Source organism: Lynx rufus, unplaced genomic scaffold (assembly GCF_022079265.1).
Source record: "Lynx rufus isolate CCGP_SWC_20201006 ecotype Redwood Valley unplaced genomic scaffold, mLynRuf1.p SCAF_7, whole genome shotgun sequence".
Taxonomy (NCBI): Eukaryota; Metazoa; Chordata; class Mammalia; order Carnivora; family Felidae; genus Lynx; species Lynx rufus.
In genome coordinates, this window is record NW_025814889.1 from 91,871,263 (window position 1) to 91,891,977 (window position 20,715).

Consider the following 20,715-nt stretch of genomic DNA (forward strand, 5'->3'; position numbering starts at 1 on the left):
TAGACGAAGTAGATAAAATATAATTGAAAAACTCAAGACAAGCTCGAATGAGGAATGATTTTGAGCTTCTTATTTTAGACGGCTTTTTAGAGGACAATGTCTTGAAAAGAGAGAAGGCAGAGCAAACCTGTTTGGGGCAGGAGATAAGGTACTGAGTTCAGTTTAGGAAACACTGAAATCTGAGATGACAGAACATCCAGATGAGAGTTGGCAATATGGATCTAGAGCTCATTTGTGACATATAAACTACAAAAAGGAAGGAGCCAGATTATTTCCCAGGATGAATTTACAGACGGAGAATGCAAAACAGCCAGGACTGAACTCTGGGCAGTTCCAGAATAAAAGGGGAAGAAGGAGAAGGTGATCAGAGAAGGAGAGAAGGACCAGGTAGAAGATGGATCACAGGGGTACCTGAGTGGCTCAGCTGGTTAAGCTTCTGAAGCTTGGTTTCAGCTCAGGTCATGATCTCATGGTTCATGGGACTGAGCCTCACATCCAGCTCCATGTGACAGTGCTGAGCCTGCTTGGGATTCTCCTTCTCTCCCCCTCTCTCTGCCCCTCCCTTGCTTGCTCTCTCTCTCCCTTTCTCTCTTAGAAGACAAGTCATAGAAGCCAAGTCAGGAAAGATTCAAAAACCAAATGATGACCAATTTCACACAAAGCTCAAAAATGTTAACAACATTTTAAAGACAACTAAATTTACACTCATTAAGTCACTGATGATCTTTGTTGTATCACTTTCAGTGGAGTGGCTGGTGTGGAATTGGAGGACCACAAGGCATCATTCCACCAGTCTAATATTAACTGAGAACCTTCTTTGTACTTTGGGATGGGAACATGCTGCCTGTATATATAGAATTTTTTATAAGAGATATTTGGGAGGGGATGAGGATAAGTAGAGAACTTGGAATGAGTCTATATCTTCAGTTGAGAGTGTGTTTAGGGAGGGGAAGAGTAGGTTCGAATTCAGAAGACAGGTACAATTTGGGAATAACTGCGCCGGGAGAGGATAAGGGATTGACTCCAGATAAAGGCAAAGACTGATGACTAGTTTTGAAAGCCCAGCTGAGGCTGGAACTCCTAAGTTTGTAACACAGCCAACCTCCACGGTTGTCTGGTCTTTTTCTTCCAGGAATGTTAGGAGCCAGAGAGCAGGAGTAAAGACAACAGATGGTTTAGTGGCACAAAGGCCAAGCACTGGCAGGCACGTGAGGCCAAAGTCCAGGGGAGACAAGCACTTGAGGGGCCTGGAGATTAAGCAGGGAACTGGAAACTGCATGACAGGATGAAAAGTCAGCAACGTTCTGACAAGTGGAGAGGACACAGGAACTGAAGGCCATGGTGAGTTTAACATTCAGATGTGATAGGGAGAGGTTGAAAAAATGGAATTTTATGAGATTTCTGACAAGAAAAAGATATAAAACTAAATAAAAAGAGAAATAAAAAAGTAAAAAGAGAGAGGGGCACCTGGGTGGCTCAGTCAGTCAAGCAATTGACTCTTGGTTTCAGCTCAGGTCATGATCTCATGGTTCCTGAGATCAAGTCCCTCATCGGACTCTGTGCTGAACATGGAACCTACTTAGTACTCTCCCTCCCTCCCTCCCTCTCTCTCTCTCTCTCTCTCTCTCACCCCTCCCTCACTTACTCCCCCCACCTCTCTCTCTCTCAAAATAAATAACCTGAAAAAATAAGAAAACCTGCTAAAAATAAATATTACCACATGGCTTAACAGAGCAAGAGAACTGATTCTACACTTTAAAAATGATACACTTCACTATTCTTCTCTACATGACTTAAAATATATACTTTGCTCTTAACATTACATAATTCCAAGTAGTATCAGGTCATTTCTGAGGCTTGACATCACATTTCAAATCAAGAGACCCCTGTCAGGTTAATAAAATATTGTAATTTCTAGCTATTTGGGAAACATGCAATTTTAAGAAGGAAAAGAAATTAAAAATAAAAAACAGAAACTTTCCAAATGAAAAGAATAAAGAGCTAATCATCTGAGACAATCACAAAACCCCAAGTAAGACACTTTGACAAAGTCAAGTTCAAACCGGATAATATAAAAGGCATAGCCTGACACTAAGAGCTCCTTGATCACTGCTGTCAAGAAACAGAATAATATTCAGTCTTAAAATTTATACTTTACGGTAAATAATTTCACTCTACTTGAGAAATATTTCCCATCAACCAATTATTTTATTTGTCAGGGGGGATATGATTCATGTGTGACTTGGTAATAGAGAACATAAATAAAACTAATTCCTATATCATTTTCCAATTCTCATGAATTCAAGGATTTATGTGGAACCTCAAAGAGAACTCAGATTTTATGACAGATTTATGCCTGTATTCACATTTTTGTTCATATAGCTGCATTGGTTCTATACTGACTAATTTTATTAATTTGAGATACAACATGCATTCACATTCATATATTCAGATGGCCAGATACTCACATTCCTCCTGCTCTGCTTCTGTGTTGCTGAAGGACTGTGAACAAGGCTTGATCGAGGTCCCTGTCCTACACCAGATGTGTTGCTCATCTTGGTGATAATAAATATTCTTCCAATCCAAATATGCTGTGAATTATATACATCAGTTCCTAATTTCAAATTTAGTGGGGAAACACACACACACACACACACACACACACACACACACATACCACAAAGTTACACCAGAATGTAAAGCAAATTGTCCTGTTCAAAGCACAATTGAACTGAACATAATTGAATGAAGACGTTGAAGAAGAAAATTTATCTCATTACAAAAATGGTTAGTCATAATAGCAGTTGCTTTTGATGTTTTTCCTACCATGAGAGACAAGGAATTATAGCCAAGATGACTCATGAGTCTATCAACCTGTCACGAGGGCTGAGGTCCGCTTCCTGACAACATCCTTGAACAGCAAAGTGAGGGAGGAAGGCACACAGCATTGCAGATGGGAGATACGATGCACTTAAAGCTCTCAGAATATAGTATGTGCTTAATGAATATTTGGTAGCAAAATCTAACAGCTCAGATAATTGTATGACACTGGGAAAATCAATTAAACTTGTTTGGCCCCAGTTTTATAGAAAATAAGGATAATATCTGTCCTACAGAGTTGTGAGAATTAAATGAGCTAGTGCATATAAAGTTCTTAGAGCTAATGTATGTAAAGTACTTAGAGCTAATGCATGTAAAGTACTTAGCATAGATTCCAGAATGCACTAAACTCAGAAGAGGTAGGTCTATACAATATTATAAAACATAAACACTTCCATTCCACTTCTATTTTCTTTGCATTCAGATTCTCTAAAAAGTCTGTTGTCAGAGCTGTGTTCTCTTAATGCTACTGGGGTAGGAGAAGGGAGAGGGACAGTATCAGAATTATGGATACTGCAAACTCAAATTCTTAGAGCCAAAGATTACTATTTGCTAAACTTCTGTCTCATTTCAGATATGTGAATGGTGGCTATAAAGGAATGAGGTAGGTTTCTGTGAGTGGGTCATAAGACTGTGTGGTCAGTCTCCACAGATTTTCAAGGACGAAACATCTATGCATGGCCCAGTGTATTAAGGCAGCCAGGCACTGTCCTAGGTGCTGGAATATAAACATGCCTACACAGCACTAACAGGAGAGACAGACATAAAAGTCATTACAAAACAGGAGAGTAAGTGAGACATCACTCATATACAAAGCACCCCTTGGGATTGGGGTAGAGGGTGGAAAGCTTCACATGGAGGCAGTCTTTGAAGCAATGAGAAGGGTTTGAGGGAATGTAAGATTAAAAATAGACCAAGTTTAGAGAGTTAAATACTTTTTTTTTTTCAACGTTTATTTATTTTTGGGACAGAGAGAGACAGAGCATGAACAGGGGAGGGTCAGAGAGAGGGAGACACAGAATCTGAAACAGGCTCCAGGCTCTGAGCCGTCAGCACAGAGCCCGACGCGGGGCTGGAACTCACGGACCGCGAGATCGTGACCTGAGCCGAAGTCGGCCGCTTAACCGACTGAGCCACCCAGGCGCCCCAAGAGTTAAATACTTTTATGCCTGTATTCTTAGCTGACTGTAATCCTAAATCAGATTTTTTTTCTCTTAAGGCCAAATTACTATGTTGTTAAGGGTAATAATCATATGTAAAAGCAAAAAGCTGAATTGGGGCGCCTGGGTGGCTCAGCCGGTTGGGTGTCCGACTTCGGCTCAGGTCACAACCTCATGGTTCATGAGTTCGAGCCCCGCTTCCGGCTCTGTGCTGACAGCTCGAGCCTGGAGTCTGCTACGGATTCTGTGTCTCCCTCTCTCTCTGCCCCCGTCCCCACTCACAGCCAATCTCTCTCTCAAAAGTAAATAAAACAGTTTTTAAAAAAGCTGGACTGAAAGATCCCAATAGTTTTTCTTAGCTGTAAGATTCTTTTATGCCTGATCATCTTCCAAATGGTCCTAAAACACCATTATACAAAAGCTTGGGATTTTTAAGAATGAAAGAGGTATTTGCCCCTGTAAATCATGAAAACTTGGTACTGACAGATAAAACCAGCCACAAACAACAGTTCTCGGGTGCTGGGAATTCCCCAACTCTATGTCAACAATGAAAGACCACTGTAAATCTATAAAATGGACATTTATAACCAACTGCTGAATACCAGTATTTCTCACGCTAAATTTTGGCAGCTGCTCCCTTAAAAAGTCATCATGGGGGCGCCTGGGTGGCACAGTCGGTTAAGCGTCCGACTTCAGCCAGGTCACGATCTCGCGGTCCGTGAGTTCGAGCCCCGCGTCAGGCTCTGGGCTGACAGCTCGAGCCTGGAGTCTGCTATGGATTCTGTGTCTCCCTCTCTCTCTGCCCCTCCCCCGTTCATGCTCTGTCTCTCTCTGTCCCAAAAATGAATAAACGTTGAAAAAAAAAAATTTAAAAAAAAGTCATCATGATTCTAGGCAGGGTGACATGTACTGAGCAAAGTATTTTCAAAGTATAAGGTTGTATTTATGTCTTCAAAGTACTTGCAGAAATGAGTTTTAACACATGTCAAGCACTGTTTACAAAAACAAGTGTTAACCCCAACTGTAATTGTTACTAAAACTCTTCACTGCAGCTATTTGCTAACCTACATCCAATTTTTAGAATCAGCAAGATGGCCACTCTTGGCTTCACATTCTATACAGGTTACATTTGACATGTGCCTAGTTTTGTCTCAAAAAATGAGGCTTCACAAATCAAATGTTATTTTCCACACCTGCAAAATCATGAATCACATAACACCACCAGCCAAAGAGCAACATGAAAACTAAGACCAACTCAGCAGTAATCAGAAGCACCTGTTTTTACAAAACGCAAGCCACTGTCCTGAAATTAGGCACACATTTTAAAAGTTTACTAGTTAGCTGCATCTCCTGAAAAGCAGTTCAGACATTTATCAGAAAGCAGAAAGATTTTTAATCTCACACTGAATTTATGTCTAAATATGAAAAAATAATACTGTGAATCATATTTAACATACAGTAACTGATCTAGAACATAGTTGAATATTCCAACAAGCAATGTAAACCGTCCCTGGTCATCTGCTAGTAAAATAATAAACAACAGAAACCTAAGGGGTCCAATTCTCTATAAAGCACAGAGAATGGCAATGCTGTGGGCTGTAACCTGAAAGATCCTGTACAACTTTGTTCACTCTCTGGAGAAAAATGTCTTTGATGTGTCATCTTTCCCCGCAAATGCACAAGCCATTGAGAGTTTCTATAAGGTAGTGATTTTCAAAGTATAATTTTGTCTTTCAGAAAATGAACGAAAAGCTATGAAACAGGGGCACCTGGGTGGCTCAGTCAGTTAAGCTTCTGACTTTGGCTCAGGTCATGATCTCACTGTTCATGGGTTCAAGCCCCACATGGGGCTCTGTGCTGACAGCTCGGAGCCTGGAGCCTGCTTCAGATTCTGTGTCTCTCTCTTTCTCTGCTCCCTCCCCTCCCCCCCCCACCCGCTCATATCTCTCTCACTCTCTCTCTCTCTCTTTCAAAAATAAAATAAACATTAAAAAAATTTTTTAAGCTACAAATCAATCATACATTTAAGTATCTTCTGATTACAACGCAAGCACGTTTTTAGCTTAAGAGCTTGCTCAAGGGATATTTAGAAACCAAATGTAAAGAAGACCATCACATACTTGTACTAACCTAAAGGAAAAATAAACCATTTTCTCGTTCCTCCAAAACACCACTGCTACTTCAGGCAACTCTTGGCAATATTAGACAGAGAAGAGACCTGTATATGAACAGCAACTACCTCTCTATCTTTTTCAGCAAAATAAAGGTTTTCTCCAATAACCATGCCCCTTTTGGCCACAGTCATATTTTACCTATTAGTGAAATATCACACAGGCCTTGATGTTCAGGTCTGGCTTGAAACCCACATTTTCCCAAAAAGAAATGCATCTGGAATCCCAAATAGCAGATTTTGCAAGTGAACTTTCAGGAAACAGCCCATACAGAAGATGTCAATACAAGTATTATATTAAAAAGAATAAGGATATTTTTAGCTCCAGAGAGTTTCATGCCCCAGCCTCCTTCCCAGATCACCACACAGTGGCTCTATCTCTTCGATCAGGGGCAGCTCAAACATCTAATTCTCAAGAGGGATCACTTTCGCGGAAACACTCACCGCTCTCACTACCTCCCTACTCTGTCCTGTAAATCTGATCTGATTTTCTTCATGGCCCTTTATCATTATTTATTTTCTATTTCCCTGTTAGATTGCTGGTTACAACAGGGCAAAGACCTTCTGTATCTTCTGTAACACTGTATCTCCAGCACCTAGGATGATATGTGGTGGGTATCCTCAAGTATTTGCTGAATGAATAAAAACTGTGAAATGCTTAGGATAAACTGAATCTTCCTATTATTTAAAAAAAATTTTGTATTTATTTATTTTTGAGAGACAGAGTGAGACAGAGTGCAAGCAGGGGAGAGGCAGAGAGAGAAGGAGACACAGAATCCGAAGCAGGCTCCAGGCTCTGAGCAAGCGTTCAGCACACAGCCCGATGCGGGGATCAAACCCACGAACTGTGAGATCATGACCTGAACTGAAGTCGGACACTTAACCAGCTGAGCCACCCAGTGCCTCTGAATCTTCCTATTATTGACAAGGTAGAAAAACAAAGAAAATTCGAGCATTATATTATATCTTATATTTTATTCCAACAGTTTCCAGAAGAGAGATCTTCAAAAGTTTAGAATGTTAACTGAAATTCACATCAGTTTCTACACATTTGTAGACCTAACTGCTAATACCTAATTTAAACCCACATATCCAAAAAACTCAGTTCTATGGTTCAATGTTTCAGAAATGTCTTTTGACTCTAAGCTTATGTAATAACAGTTGAGATACTGGGGTAGAACTCTAACACTTCAAATTTAAAAAGCATATAATCAGTTCTACTATATATTCTAAAACACCAACGGGAGTATTTCCCTGTGGCATTATGGTGAATCACTCTGTATTGTACTTTTTATTTAACTCTTTTTTTCCTGAGTAGGTACTTAAATACTTCATGACTGAGCTAATGTCCCATAATGAAGAAAAAAACCTCTGACTGCCAGTTTGGGAGCTGTTAAACAACAACAAAATTTTACATGTATTCATTTGAACATCCCTCTATATTAAAAATATTAATGATTTTTTAAAAAAAATTAATGTTTATTTATTTTTGAGAGAGAGAGAGAGAGAGAGACAGAGCTCAAGCAGAGGAAGGTAAGAGAGAGAGAGTGAGACACAGAATCTGAAACAGGCTCCAGGCTCTGAGCTGTCAGCACAGAGCCTAACACAAGGCTCGAACTCACAAACTGTGAGATCATGACCTGAGCTGACGTCCACCGCTCAACCGACTGAACTACCCAGGTGTCCCATATTAATGATTTTTTAAAAGATTATACTTACGCAACCATCACCACAGTCTAATTAATCTTCAGACCATATATTAATGCCCATTTGCATCAATATATGGTCTATAGAGTCTAGCTTTTTTCATTTAGCACATTTTTGAGGTTCTTCTATGTTGTACCATAAACTAGTCTTTTTTTTTTTTTTTTCCAGAAAGAGCGAGACCAGTGGGGCACAGGAGGAGCAGAGGCGGGGAAAGACAGACAGAGAGAAAGAGAGAGAGAAATATCAAGCAGGCTCCACGATCAGCTCAAGCCTGACATGGGGCTTGATCCCATGACCCAGGGATCATGACCTGAGCTGAAATCAAAAGTTGGACATTTGACCAACTGAGCCACCCAGGTGCCCCAAGTCTCCTATCTTTCTAAACTCATTTAGAAATAGCATTATCTGAACATACACTAATAAAAATCCACCTTTTGAATCCTAACACTTATTCTGAGTTTCATTTCCCTTTGCATGATCAACTTTCATTTAGCCTTCTATATTATCATCATTATGAGAAATTTATCAAATGTCCGATCCATTCAGTACTCATTGCAAATTCTCTTAAGGTATCTTCTATCTGTCGAAACTCTGTTACACCATCAGAATCATATGTTTAATCAGTTTTCCTGGTTTGGCCCCAAGAACAATCAGCATTAAGCTGAGTCAAGAGACCTCTCTTTTCTTACCAAGTTCACCTAGTCCCATGATTCAGCCATCAGACCTACAACACATGTCTTGCATGTCTCTTAAGCTCTATCCCCTCTGTATAACCCCAACTTCCTCATTTCAAGCTACCTCCTAAGAACTCTCCTCAGACATCTTGGCAACTCAAACTCAGGACGTGGAATATATTCCTTCTGCTCCTCCCGATGTTTTCCCACAACTGCTATATCTGCCCTTGTATTTATGTCTCTCTCTCTCTAATCCCTTTTATACACTAATGCCACCTAATCTTCCAAAAGTGCAGCCCTTCCATGGTTACACCTCCACTAAAAAGCCTACAAGAGTGCCCCAGCGCCTACACAATGAATTTAAGCTTCTTAGTCTGCCATTCATAACTATCCAACATGCTTTGCTTAATATCTTTATGAATAAGGCTTTCTTCCACTAACATGTCCTAAGTGCTCACTAGGTGTCAAGCACTAAGTGCTGTATTATGTCATTTAATTCACAATAACCCTAAGAGGTGGGTAGTTATTGACTCAATTTCACAGATGAGGAAACTCAGGCACAGACTGATTTACTTGTCAAGGTCACATATCTATTAAGAGAGAGAGCCAGGATTCCAACTGAGAGGATTCCAACTGAGGTATTCTCATCCAGGTCCCCCATCCTTAACCAGCAGGATACAGCTGTCTCTGTAGAAACAGGTATCACCTCAGAGTAAAGAAAGGGTGTTCTTCTTGATCTCACACAAAACTGTGTAAGTGCTATGCGCATGTGTGTGCACGCACACGTGTATCCACACATGAACGCACATACCTGTTAACCTTCTGGGGGTCTCACTGTCCTCTACTTCCTACTCTAAAGTGCCTAGTTTCAGGCACGTGCTCATAAGAAAGAATCGTCTTGTATGTATCCAAATCCTCTTTTATGCAGCTGTGGATACTGGTGGAAAAACTCTGGTGAGGTGTGGATGGGGAGGTTATGTGAATCCCCCAAACAAGATTAAATTCTGAACTGAAAGTGAGGGTGGAAAGTGTTAAATACACAGTGGTTATGCTGCTAAGAAATCTGCTCAAATTTGCCTGCAGGCTCTTTCTTCCTCCCCCCCCCCCCCCCCCCCCCCCGCCAGCTTTGGCTGTGCACTGCACGAGAGCTACGGCTCTACTGACTAGACTTGTCATTGATTCCTCTGTCGGGATCTTCAGCACTCAGCACTGGTGTGTAATCTCTCATTTTAAAAATAAGAAACCGCAGAAGCATAGGGATCGAAATGATTCACCTGAAGTCACATAACTCCTTAGTCCCATTTAGAAAATTACATTTTTTTGGAGGGTAGCAACTTTAATTGAAAAAAAAAAATCTAGTTTCTGTCTCTGGCACTTATTTCTGTCAAATAAAAACACCCAAGTAAACGTATTTTCCAAATTAAAAAAAATTACCCAGACTATCAAACTAGAAACTAGCCCATCTGAGTTTCGATCTTCGTTCTGATCCCTTTTAGCTATGTGACCTTTGATTCGGGCAGCGCTACAGACCTCGAGGACTGGGAGTGGTAACCTCAGAACTCAGAGGGTCTCTTGGTCTTTCATCCCCATTTCTTTGCCATCTTGACTTGATTCTCTCCTATTCCTGACTCTTTTTTACGTGGTAGAGGGCACCATCTTGGATTTGCAAACTCCCAGAGGAGCACTGATCAAGCCGGCTTGGTTTCTATGTCCATTGTCACCCCAATCACCACAGCCAAGGAAATGGTATAATATGTCAGTTTTAATCAATCAATAATGACCGAATTGGAGTGGAACAGGAGTATATTGAATATGAGGATTGCTCTTCCCAGGGAAAAAAGAAGAGTTTCAGGGCATACAAATAACGTCTACTACATCATGCGAACAGAAAACACTAGACTGTGTTTTCATTAAATGAATGGCAGGTTTAGTGACATTTTAGTAATACACACAAAGAAAGAAAGAAAGAAAGAAAGAAAGAAAGAAAGAAAGAAAGAAAGAAAGAAAGAAAAAGAAGAAAAAGAGAAAACTTACATGGAAGTGGGCCCAATACAGAGCTCTTCTGGGTTTGTGTAGTTAAAACAAAAATAGCACTGAAGAAATTACTCACCTCCACATACCATATGTTACATCGATAAAAGACTAATACGAATAGAGAAGATGCGTGAAATCTTACTGCACGTTAAATCTAGTAGAATCTATACTTATTTGGGTCAAGATACAATTTTGACCATATATTGTATTCGTTGGGATACGCAAACAACTCAACATATAACTCAGAACTTGTGTAAAAGAGACATAGGCTTATTCAGTGACTTGCCTTCTTTGGAAGTGAATGTGTTCATACCAGAATGATTTAAACAAAAGCTGGATATCCACACAATAGGGATGGTGCGAAAGGACTTGCTATATTGAACAGTAGGCTTTCCTAACAGAACTTCAAGATTCCTCTAATATTTTCTGATAGAGTCATGCCATTTTAAATCCCCCAAAGGGATAATTACTGGTAAAAGTGGCCGTATTTGCAAACCACAGAGAAAATGGGAGGTGATACAGAATATACTGTACTTTGGTTTTTGAATCACTGACAATCACTGTCATTAACACCATTTATAAAAAAGCCACCATGTTAATTTGACTTGCAGTACTTTATTGGCAGTTAGTTTTTGTTCAGGAGTTTAGTTTAAGATAAGGTGACCCATTGATCCAAAGAACAAATCTACCTACAAAGGAAATTAACAGTTCTAATTCATATGCAGATGGATTCCAGCCCTCAAGTATCAGGGGAAGAGTCATCCTGGAACTAAAAGATGGGTGTGGAATAACAAGGAGGACCAGACCTTACCAACAGGTAGGCCTTCTAGTCCCACTTCTGAAGGATCAGAGGGGCTGGCATAAATCATGTAACATGTTTGTATCCTAGTTATTCATCTAAAAAAATACTCAAGGTGGACAAAGTGCATTCTAAAGTCCCTTTCAACTTTTATTCCTTCAAATTATTCCATGTGGGAAAAAATACAGCTTGAGATAATAAAGCTGATGACACAGAATACTCCAGACAAATGGAGCATGGTAGCCAATCAATTTTCAACAAAACAACCCTACTAGAGATGGAAAGCAATTCTTAGGAAAGAAAAATAAGCAGTAGAGTCATAAAACAAGCAAGTTTGCCCTGTTTCTATATAATCAATGTTTCTTCCAATCCATTGGGGATTTCTTGAGTCAAACTAAGTACAGCTAAGGTTTGAATCATCAGTATCTCACATCCAAGACCTGTCAGCTTGATGATGACTGTTTTAAACATAGAAATGAATGGCTTTTATGTTTGTAAACTTTGGAAAGGTAAGGATAACCTATGAAATATGCTGCATTCTCTCCTTCCCCTTTCCCTTCCCCAGCTCCTCTCTCCTCCCTTGGCTGAGCAAGGCAACTTTCCCTTTGATTATGTGTTCAGCTTCCATAGGAATGCCAGCAGGGATCAGCTATCTTTCTGAAGTACCTGTAAAAATTCTCACTCTATCCTCTGGCACACTTATTTTAAAAAAATCTAAACAAAGGAACTAGTGAGAAAAAATTACCTGTACTAATTACCTACACCAATTCCTAAAAATTCTCCTACTACAAACACCCACTACCAACATTTTTTTCTCCAAGAAGAACCATGAAGGGCATTTTTAAAGAAGTTAAAAAAGTAAGCACCCCTCTTAAAATACAGTTTGAACATCTAGGCACTTGAAAGCCTGAATTGCCTACCTAGGGATTTTAGATGCACATATTGTTTAATAAAGTCACTTAGCTAACAACATTTTTACATAACCATGTCATAATTTTTGCTAAATATCTACTAGAATAGGGCAAAAAATATAAAATAAAATAAAATAAAATAAAACAAAATAAAATAAAATAAAATAAATAAAATAAGTTTGTAAATACAGATGACCTTTTCTCAAAAGATCTAAACCATATTCTTGTTCCCCGCCCCCCCTTTCTCTAGTTTCTCTGAACTGACCTCAGTAGGAAACTTGAGTGAATCAATATGTCTTCCCTGAACAGCTTCCCCGCATAGCTTTTCTCCTGCCTAGGAGAGTGAATGAAAACAGAGAAGAGTGGTTACCATGGAGGAACTCCTTGCCTAATTCAATGCCATTACTCATGTGCAAAAGGTGGTAGGGTCATAAGGGAAAGTGACTCATAACTTTCATATGCGCAAGAGCAAAACAAATTTCTCCTTTTCAAGCAATTCAATAACCCTCTCCTGCATGGCCCACGGCAGGTAAGGATTTCTATCATGAAAATGAACAGTGTTAAGAGAATGCTTATAAAATGTACATTATCTGTTTTACCACTTGAATATTATCTGGTGTGGTTAAATAAAAATACACATTTGATAGGGCCAGAGGGTTTATTTATTGCCTGACAGATTAATCAAAATAGATGCCAAAGCCTTTAAAGGGGAATTGCCATAACACAGTATTTAGTGAAAAACAAATACAAGCACAAAACACAATAAAATTGAATTTCAGGATCCTTTTCTAACTTTTTGTTACATTCAGGTTTATGAATCAGTTTTGTAATCAATGCAAGTTTCCCTTAAGGAAAAAATACCAAATGAGTCATCTATGTGAGATTTTCAGAGCAAATGGTGCTTCTTGGCAGATAAGATAAAGTAAAAAATGAAGTCTAGGATTTACCAATATGTTCAGAATTTCATAGGTATAAACACTCTCCAAAACTGCCTCAGGCTCAATGATAGATTACTATCTTAAAGGAATAGGAATCTCCCTACTGACAATTCCTTCCAGGAAAAAAATTCCCTCAGGATATTCAGGTGAATTTTTTTGGTTTAAATTGTAGTTAAAATCCTTCAGCCAATACCTTTATGTAAATTATTTCAGAGATAAAGCTTAAGATCATATACTTATAGAACTTGAAACATCCTAAGAAATAAAGATATCTCTTGTTATATTTTAGGAAACAACCCAGGAAAGTTTGGTGATTTGCCCAAAGCATCTGTCTAGTTTATTTAAACTCTAAGTCTAGAATTCTGAAAAGACAGACGAGTAATGAAAGCAGAATTAAAAAAATCAAATACGGTCATCCCAAGCACCGTGACATACATCAAGTCCATATAAAATCAGGGAAGGCATAAAATCAGCCTATCATTACTGTCATCATTGCTAAAACTCAGTTTTGATAGAGTTACAGAAAAATCATCCATTTTTAGAACAACTTCTCTTCCGTAGCATCAGACCCTATGACATTTTGATTCAGGCTTTGACATTTCATGAGATTATAAACTGTGTTGTAGTTAAGATGAAGGAAAAGGATGGAGACATCCTAATCCGAGCCCACAGCAGAAGAGACATTGTTCAGGATAAAGTTAAATATCAGCAAGCACTTGAGAATGTATTAAGGGAAAAGCAGACTTACTGGAGAGTTTTCTGGGAAGGTTTTTCTAGCTCCATCTTTCACTATCATATGCATAGAATCCTTGTGGTAATCTGAACCACTAAATAAACTGACAAGACAGAGAGTTAGGTTTATTTCGAGGAAAAAAAAAACTACAGGGAGAAAAAAATAAGAATGACACTTCTGGTTTATCAATAGCACCATTAACTAAGATGTGAATATCCTCCGTAAAGTCCACCAAGTTTTGAGCCTTAATGTAAACAGTTTTTCTAAGCTATCTAGGGAAACACAGGGCACACACTTTCAAATTATGCCAGAGACTAATTAAAATAGATACACTGTCGATGTAATTGAATCCAACCATATTACCCATTTGAGAGGATTACTTTTAAGGATCTGTCTCACCCTTCAATACATTTCTATAGCCGTAAAATATAAGTGGATCTCTTCCCTACCCAATTCAAATAGGCCCTGAAACCGAAGCCAAAAGGTGCACTGAGAGGTCATTATATTATATGACATGTCTTCTTTAAAAGCCCTGGCACTTTGACATTTGACGAAATGTCAAATCCCAAGTGTCTGACTCCACTGAGACACATTCTGTTTATTATGCAGCAGTTGGAAGTTGGAGGACTCAACGTGTATCTAACTCCACAAAGTAAATTGGTGTTTTCGGACAAAACGAGGGGAAAACATGCCGGTTATATACCTAAAGCAAGTGACTTTTGATGTTTAGTATCGTATCCTCAGCATGACCTTCACAAATCAGATAAGTGAAGACAGGCTTCTAAGTTACTGCACTTGATGTATAAAGACTAATGCCATAGCTATATATCATTCTCCTAACTCTAATTCAAGGATATTTCTTAGACACTTTCATAAATATTTCTCTGCACAGTCATATTTTGTAAACTTTTAAAGTATTTATTTTGTTTTCTAAATTCTTACTAAACCGATTAGGATGCAGGCATATTTCAGAGAGAGAGAATTTGATTCTATTTGTACAAGCACATAGAGAACAAACCCAAGAAGGTGTGAATTTGACTCAACACATAGTGCTTGTGAGAAATCTGTACAATGGACACCAGTGTAATGAAAGTTCCTAAGCTTCTCTTTTTTTTCAACCTCCAGGTTTTCAGAATTGTGCATGCAAGCAGATAATATTTTTTGATGCCACACAAATCTCGGTTAATTTTTTAAGTATATTGTGGAAACTAGGTTAGTAAACATATACTGTCACCACATTAGAACAAATTATTAATGTAAAAGCATTATAAAAGAGAAACATCTCTACAACTCAGCGATTGTAAAAGCAACATAGCCATTTTATTTGAGCAAGTGTCAAAGAGTTAAAATTTTTCATTATTATGTTATTACCACCACACGAATCTTCAACCTTCAACTTTCATCAATGACAACAGAATTTCTGGCATTAACGCTAATTCTCATGCATTTCAATATCACAGAAATAGAATCTAAATTATTTATTAGTCACCGCTCAGAGGTTGTAAGTAGGATATATTCATGATTAGACATCAAAAGGCCAGAAAGAATTAGAACTGAATTACAACTGAAATACGAGTTTAGAAAGATCCTTATTCAAGAAGATAAAAAAATAACTTTTAGTGTTGTCAGTATAGAGTATATGTAACTGTCAGTCTCCCACATTTAGGGCACTTCATAAACCCAGTGATTTCTGCATGTAGCTGCTTTCTCTCTGTACCTTTAGGCATTTCTGGGCATTATAAATCTATGGGGATGAGTCTAAACCTCACCAGGAACTTAAAGCACTGATAAGTACAAGAAAGACTCTAGGTCTCTGCTCTGCTATTTATAAGCTAATTTACAAATGTCTTAATATGGATTCTAAAGGTATCACTGCTTCTAGTTGACAGCAAATAAGTGTTCCCCTAATTTAATAATAAAATGATGAACATGCATCAGAGAAAAGAATTTGAACTTCCTTCTACAAGCAATACCTCAGGTTAATCACAGATAACTATCTAGAAGTCTGTATCAGGAACATTAATCAACATCAACTTGAACATGAACAATTATTTGTTCCTAATAAGCTAGCCTTCTCTATTTGGAAAGAAAAAAAAAACCTGTTATTTAAAAACAACTACAACAGAACATATTCTAACTACCACATTGGCTTGCAAGATATACTTTTCTGAATAGTTCGTTACAACAATAACATAACCAACTAATTGCACCTAAAATATTAACCAGGCATAGTACTGGACGGGTTATACTGTCTAGATGCTATCCGATAGCTGTTCTTGCAACAAATCAAGCAAAATGTAGCACTTCAGTACTTACAGACTGCTCACAGAGAACACCATCTGGGAAACCTTTTGCATGTAACATGAAAGCTCCATACAAGGTTTATTGTTAGCCCAGCGTGCTAGAAGGAACCGGAGGGTGGAGGGAAGTGCTTACTTCGAAAATGCTCTGAGGCGTAATAATAGACATCCTCATAGCCCTCGTGGTAATCCTCTTCTGGTCGGTACTTTTTCCCCTTTCTTCTCCTAGATCTTCTTATCTGCTTGACAAAACCCAGGAAGCGGTCCATCTCTCACTCACCGTGCAGCCTGGTTCAGCCAGCACCAGAGAGGAGCAACAGCCCAGCTGCTCCGGGACCTGGTGGCGCATGAACGCCCAACACCAAACCTGGGGATTGGGGACGCGCTACCCTTCCATCGGCTTCTGTGCTACCATCGACGCCGAGACTTTAGCCATGGGAGGTGAAAAAAAATAGCAGCGATATGGGTTTACCTTGACAAGATTTCTTACTTTGCTCAATAAACTATCAAATGTGCAATTAAAAAAAAAACAATAAAGGAAAAGAGAGAGAAAGTAAAATAACGAAAGACTAAGAGGAAAAAAAAAATAAACTGCAAAGCTCTGGACTTCAAACAGCTTCAAAACAAAACAACAAAGTTCAACAAGAGATTGAGCTGAAGCCCGAGGAGTCCCGGCACTACAATTTCACTCTCCAACATCTCCATCATCAGGGGCGGGGGGGCGGTGTAGGAGATGAGAGGGGCGGGGAAACACGTTAGTCAATGGACTGAACCAAAGCTGGAGACTGAACCGGCTTTTTCTTACCTGCTAATCCCACCCCCTAATCCTAGCACCCTTGATCACAAAAGCACATGCTTGGGAAACTTCCCAGAAAGCTATTGTTTTGCAATGAGCAGATTGATTAACCCTTTGTGCTCTCGTGCATATCATATTAATGAGCACTAAAGTGGTTTCATCCATATGCACTGCCTCTTGCTGACAAAAGTGTGCTGTATGTGTTAATTGGAGCAGCAGGGAGAAGGCTCAGCAGCTGCTTTCAAATGACACATTTACCCACTGGGCATTAATGTATTCCAATCACTGTTTGATCTAAATATTAAAATGCACTTCACAGAGAGACTTCTCATAGGCTTAGTAACAGCATACCATAATTGGCAAATAAAAGAAACTGCATGGTTTTTTTTGGGAAAAGAAACACAAACAATCCCACTGAACTCAAATATAAATTTGAGTTGTTACACTTTTTAAAAAAACACACATGAAAAGAAAGGGACTAAATAGCAAATAAAATTTAGTTTTCTTGGTGAAAAATTTAGTTTTTCTTGGAGAGAGGTGGGGAAGTTTTAAAAAATGCCCACACCCTGTTCATTCTTTGTCTCTAAAATCACAACCTTTTTCCTTTTTTTGAGTACGACAATCAGAAACACTTCAGACTAGACTAAAGAGGTACTCTAAAGTCTAGACAGGTCAGCATTAATCATGGATGATCTTTTTCTCTCTAGCTTTTTTCTTCGGGTCTCTAAATGAATGTGAATGTTTAACACCAAGAAAAATTCAATTTGTTTACAATATAATTAATAAACATGTCAGCATATCACCTATGAAACTAAGAATATTCTGCAGCTCCATATTACCAGAAATGTAATTTTTAAAAGCTTTTTTGCTGTATATAATTCAATATCTATGTAATACCAGTTTGTAGGACCATCCTAGAGGAAGGTGATTGCACTCTGCATTATCTGTTGTTAGATTCAAGGGAATGTGTCTCTCCTCTAGATTTAAATAGTTCTCTATTTGCAGATATTAATTGCTAAGGATGGAGTGGGGAGACATTTACTCACAGAGGTAAACATTCATCAACCAATAACATTTCAGGTCTAAAATGTGTAAAGTGAGATTCAATGGTTACATGAATTTTCCCTGTTCCTAGAGTCTTCCCACTTTTTATGCTTTTATGAATGAGTTTGTGAAGAGAAACACAAACTTAATGATGCTGACAAAAAGATACCATAAAATGTTTTATGAACATCTTTAAACAAAAAAATCACTTGTCCTTAGGTTCCAATTCCTTTCTTTATTATTCTGAATCCCTCAACCAAAATAAACTAGAACAGTTAAAAAAAAAAAAAAACAATGAACTAGAAATTTGAATATCTAGAGTCCAGACCTTGAAGAGGTCACTAAACCAATGATAATAATTACACACAATCTGTTCATTTAATCCTCCTAACAACATTTATAATGAGGTAATACCCCCATGAGTGAGGAGAGAAGGTTCAAATATGTTTTAGTGGTTTGGCCAAGGTCACAAAAGTCACACTGCCAAGTACTACTTAGTGCTATGTGTTTTTTTCATACAAATTCAGAGATTATCTTGTCTATCTAAGAATTATTTGCATTCAGTGATTCATTGTTTTCTGTGTCAGTTTGCTATTGAAAATAGTTGTTGGCTTTCAAATGTTTTTACGTTTTTATTAATTTATATTTGAGAGACAGAGGGAGAGCATGAGTTGGGGGGGGCGCTGAGAGAGGGGGACAGAGAGAGGGCTCTCTGAAGCAGAGAGCCAGAGGTGGGGCTCAGATTCAAGAAACCCTGAGATCAAGACCTGAGCCAAAGGCAGATGCTAAACCGACTGAACCACCCAGGCACCACATAGTTGTTGATTTTCATTTTTAATTGGGCCAAACAGATGTCCTGATTTATATGGGACTTTGTTGAGTACACTTGTCCCTCAGAGATTATTCAGGCAACAAATTTTACCCACTATTCCTGAACTATTATAACTTCTAAGTTGGTGGAGTCCACATTATTTAAGTTTTGTAGTTATAAGCTCCTAGTTGAATCTAAAGGGACTGACATTATAGGGCAGATGATATTTTAATAGAAGATCCTTTTTGCATAGACTAACTTGAAACACTCCAGTACAGTTTACTGATTTTTAATTTTAGTATTTACAAAGACAGACTTTTGGGGCATCTGGGTGGCTCAGTCAGTTAAGCGTCCGACTCTTGATTTCAGCTCAGGTCATGATCTCATAGTTTCTGGGATCAAGCCCCACGTTAGGCTCTGTGCAGTCAGTGTGGAGCCTGCTTGGGATTCTCTCTCTCCCCCTCTCTGCCCCTCCCCTGCTCACGCTCTCTTTCTCTCTAAATAAATAAATAAATAAATAAATAAATAAATAAATAAAATGATTTAAAGAGACAGATTTTCTCAAGCAGTGGTAAGCAATCATTTTTGACCAAGAACCAATGCAAAGTAAAATTACCTACATACCAAAGAGAACTTAGGCTTATGTACCTTTCTATTATTTTCATAGTTTCAGAGGAATTTATTTGGGAGGTTAGCATTTTGGCATCTGATTACAGTAATAAAATGTGTATCAAAGCTGAGGTTTGGTGGTCGTAGGAAAAGTTTCTAGGTTAGCCATACACTTGGAGGGGTATGGCAGAGGAAATAACAGCCCTATTAAAATAATCATAGATGCTGAGGAAGCAGGAATAGGGGATCTGCTATTTAAAGGAGGTGTACTTGGATCACAAAGAATGAAAGAATTTAGCAATGGACCACAGGAGGGATGGTGCAGGTGCACAGGATACTTTCCTCAAGCTTCCTGGGTCCAACCTCTGAATTTTTCTAATCTTCTATCCTAACTTCCCCATGGTTAGCAATGGAGGACCAACCTGAAATCTATTAAGGACTTGTTATGAAACAGTAAGTTCACACCCTACCACAAGTGACAAATTAGTGGGGTGAAGTTCAAGTCCATTCAGTTAGGTGTACGACTATTTCCGTGGAGAATTACACCCACTCGCTCCATAGCACAAACGCTGGTAAGAGGTGCTATTCACCAACTGCTGCACTCCATAGTTTAAACAGATGGGATAGTTTAAAAATTGAAAATGGTAGTGCACAGAATAAATATCTCCCACAAATGGTTTTGTTTGGCTCACATAGGTATATGTTTTTGTTTATTTTTTGGGTTTTTTTTTCGACGTGGCCAATATCTAAAAGTCAGGAATTGCACAAATAAATCAGCCATTTTATTTTTTCTTCTTGAAAACTCAAATGATCTGGCAACTCTAGGCCCAGTTGCAACATGGCGACTATTGATTAGAGCTGAATGGTGGCTGTCATCCATTAACAAATGTGTGCTTTCCACCTGGCCACAGTCTCCTCCCCTGGGCCCAATTCTCTCATTCAGTTACCACCTGGCCCCTATAGGCATTTCTGCTTACGAAGCTTGTTTGAGGTACAATCCTCACTAGCCAGCTCCAAAATGCTAATTTCTTTACATTGCAGCTCCCCACTATTTTCACGTAAAGAAAGTAGACTATTATCACCAATTGCTGTTAGTTGAGTGAAATGTCCACTAAACCATAAAATTAAAATTCTTAGAAAAAAACTGTT

General features: G+C 38.6%; 1 protein-coding gene across 2 annotated transcripts in view; it reads right to left on the reverse strand.

The window, feature by feature from the left end:
* The window catches only part of GRIP1 (glutamate receptor interacting protein 1), a 404,358-nt gene extending 387,783 nt beyond the window's left edge, over positions 1-16,575 (reverse strand). For both annotated transcript variants that reach the window (XM_047066969.1, XM_047066968.1), the window contains exon 1: positions 16,443-16,575. In XM_047066969.1, coding sequence (XP_046922925.1) covers positions 16,443-16,575 — 133 coding nt within the window. The remainder of the gene's footprint in view (positions 1-16,442) is intronic.
* Positions 16,576-20,715: the final 4,140 nt, after the last annotated feature.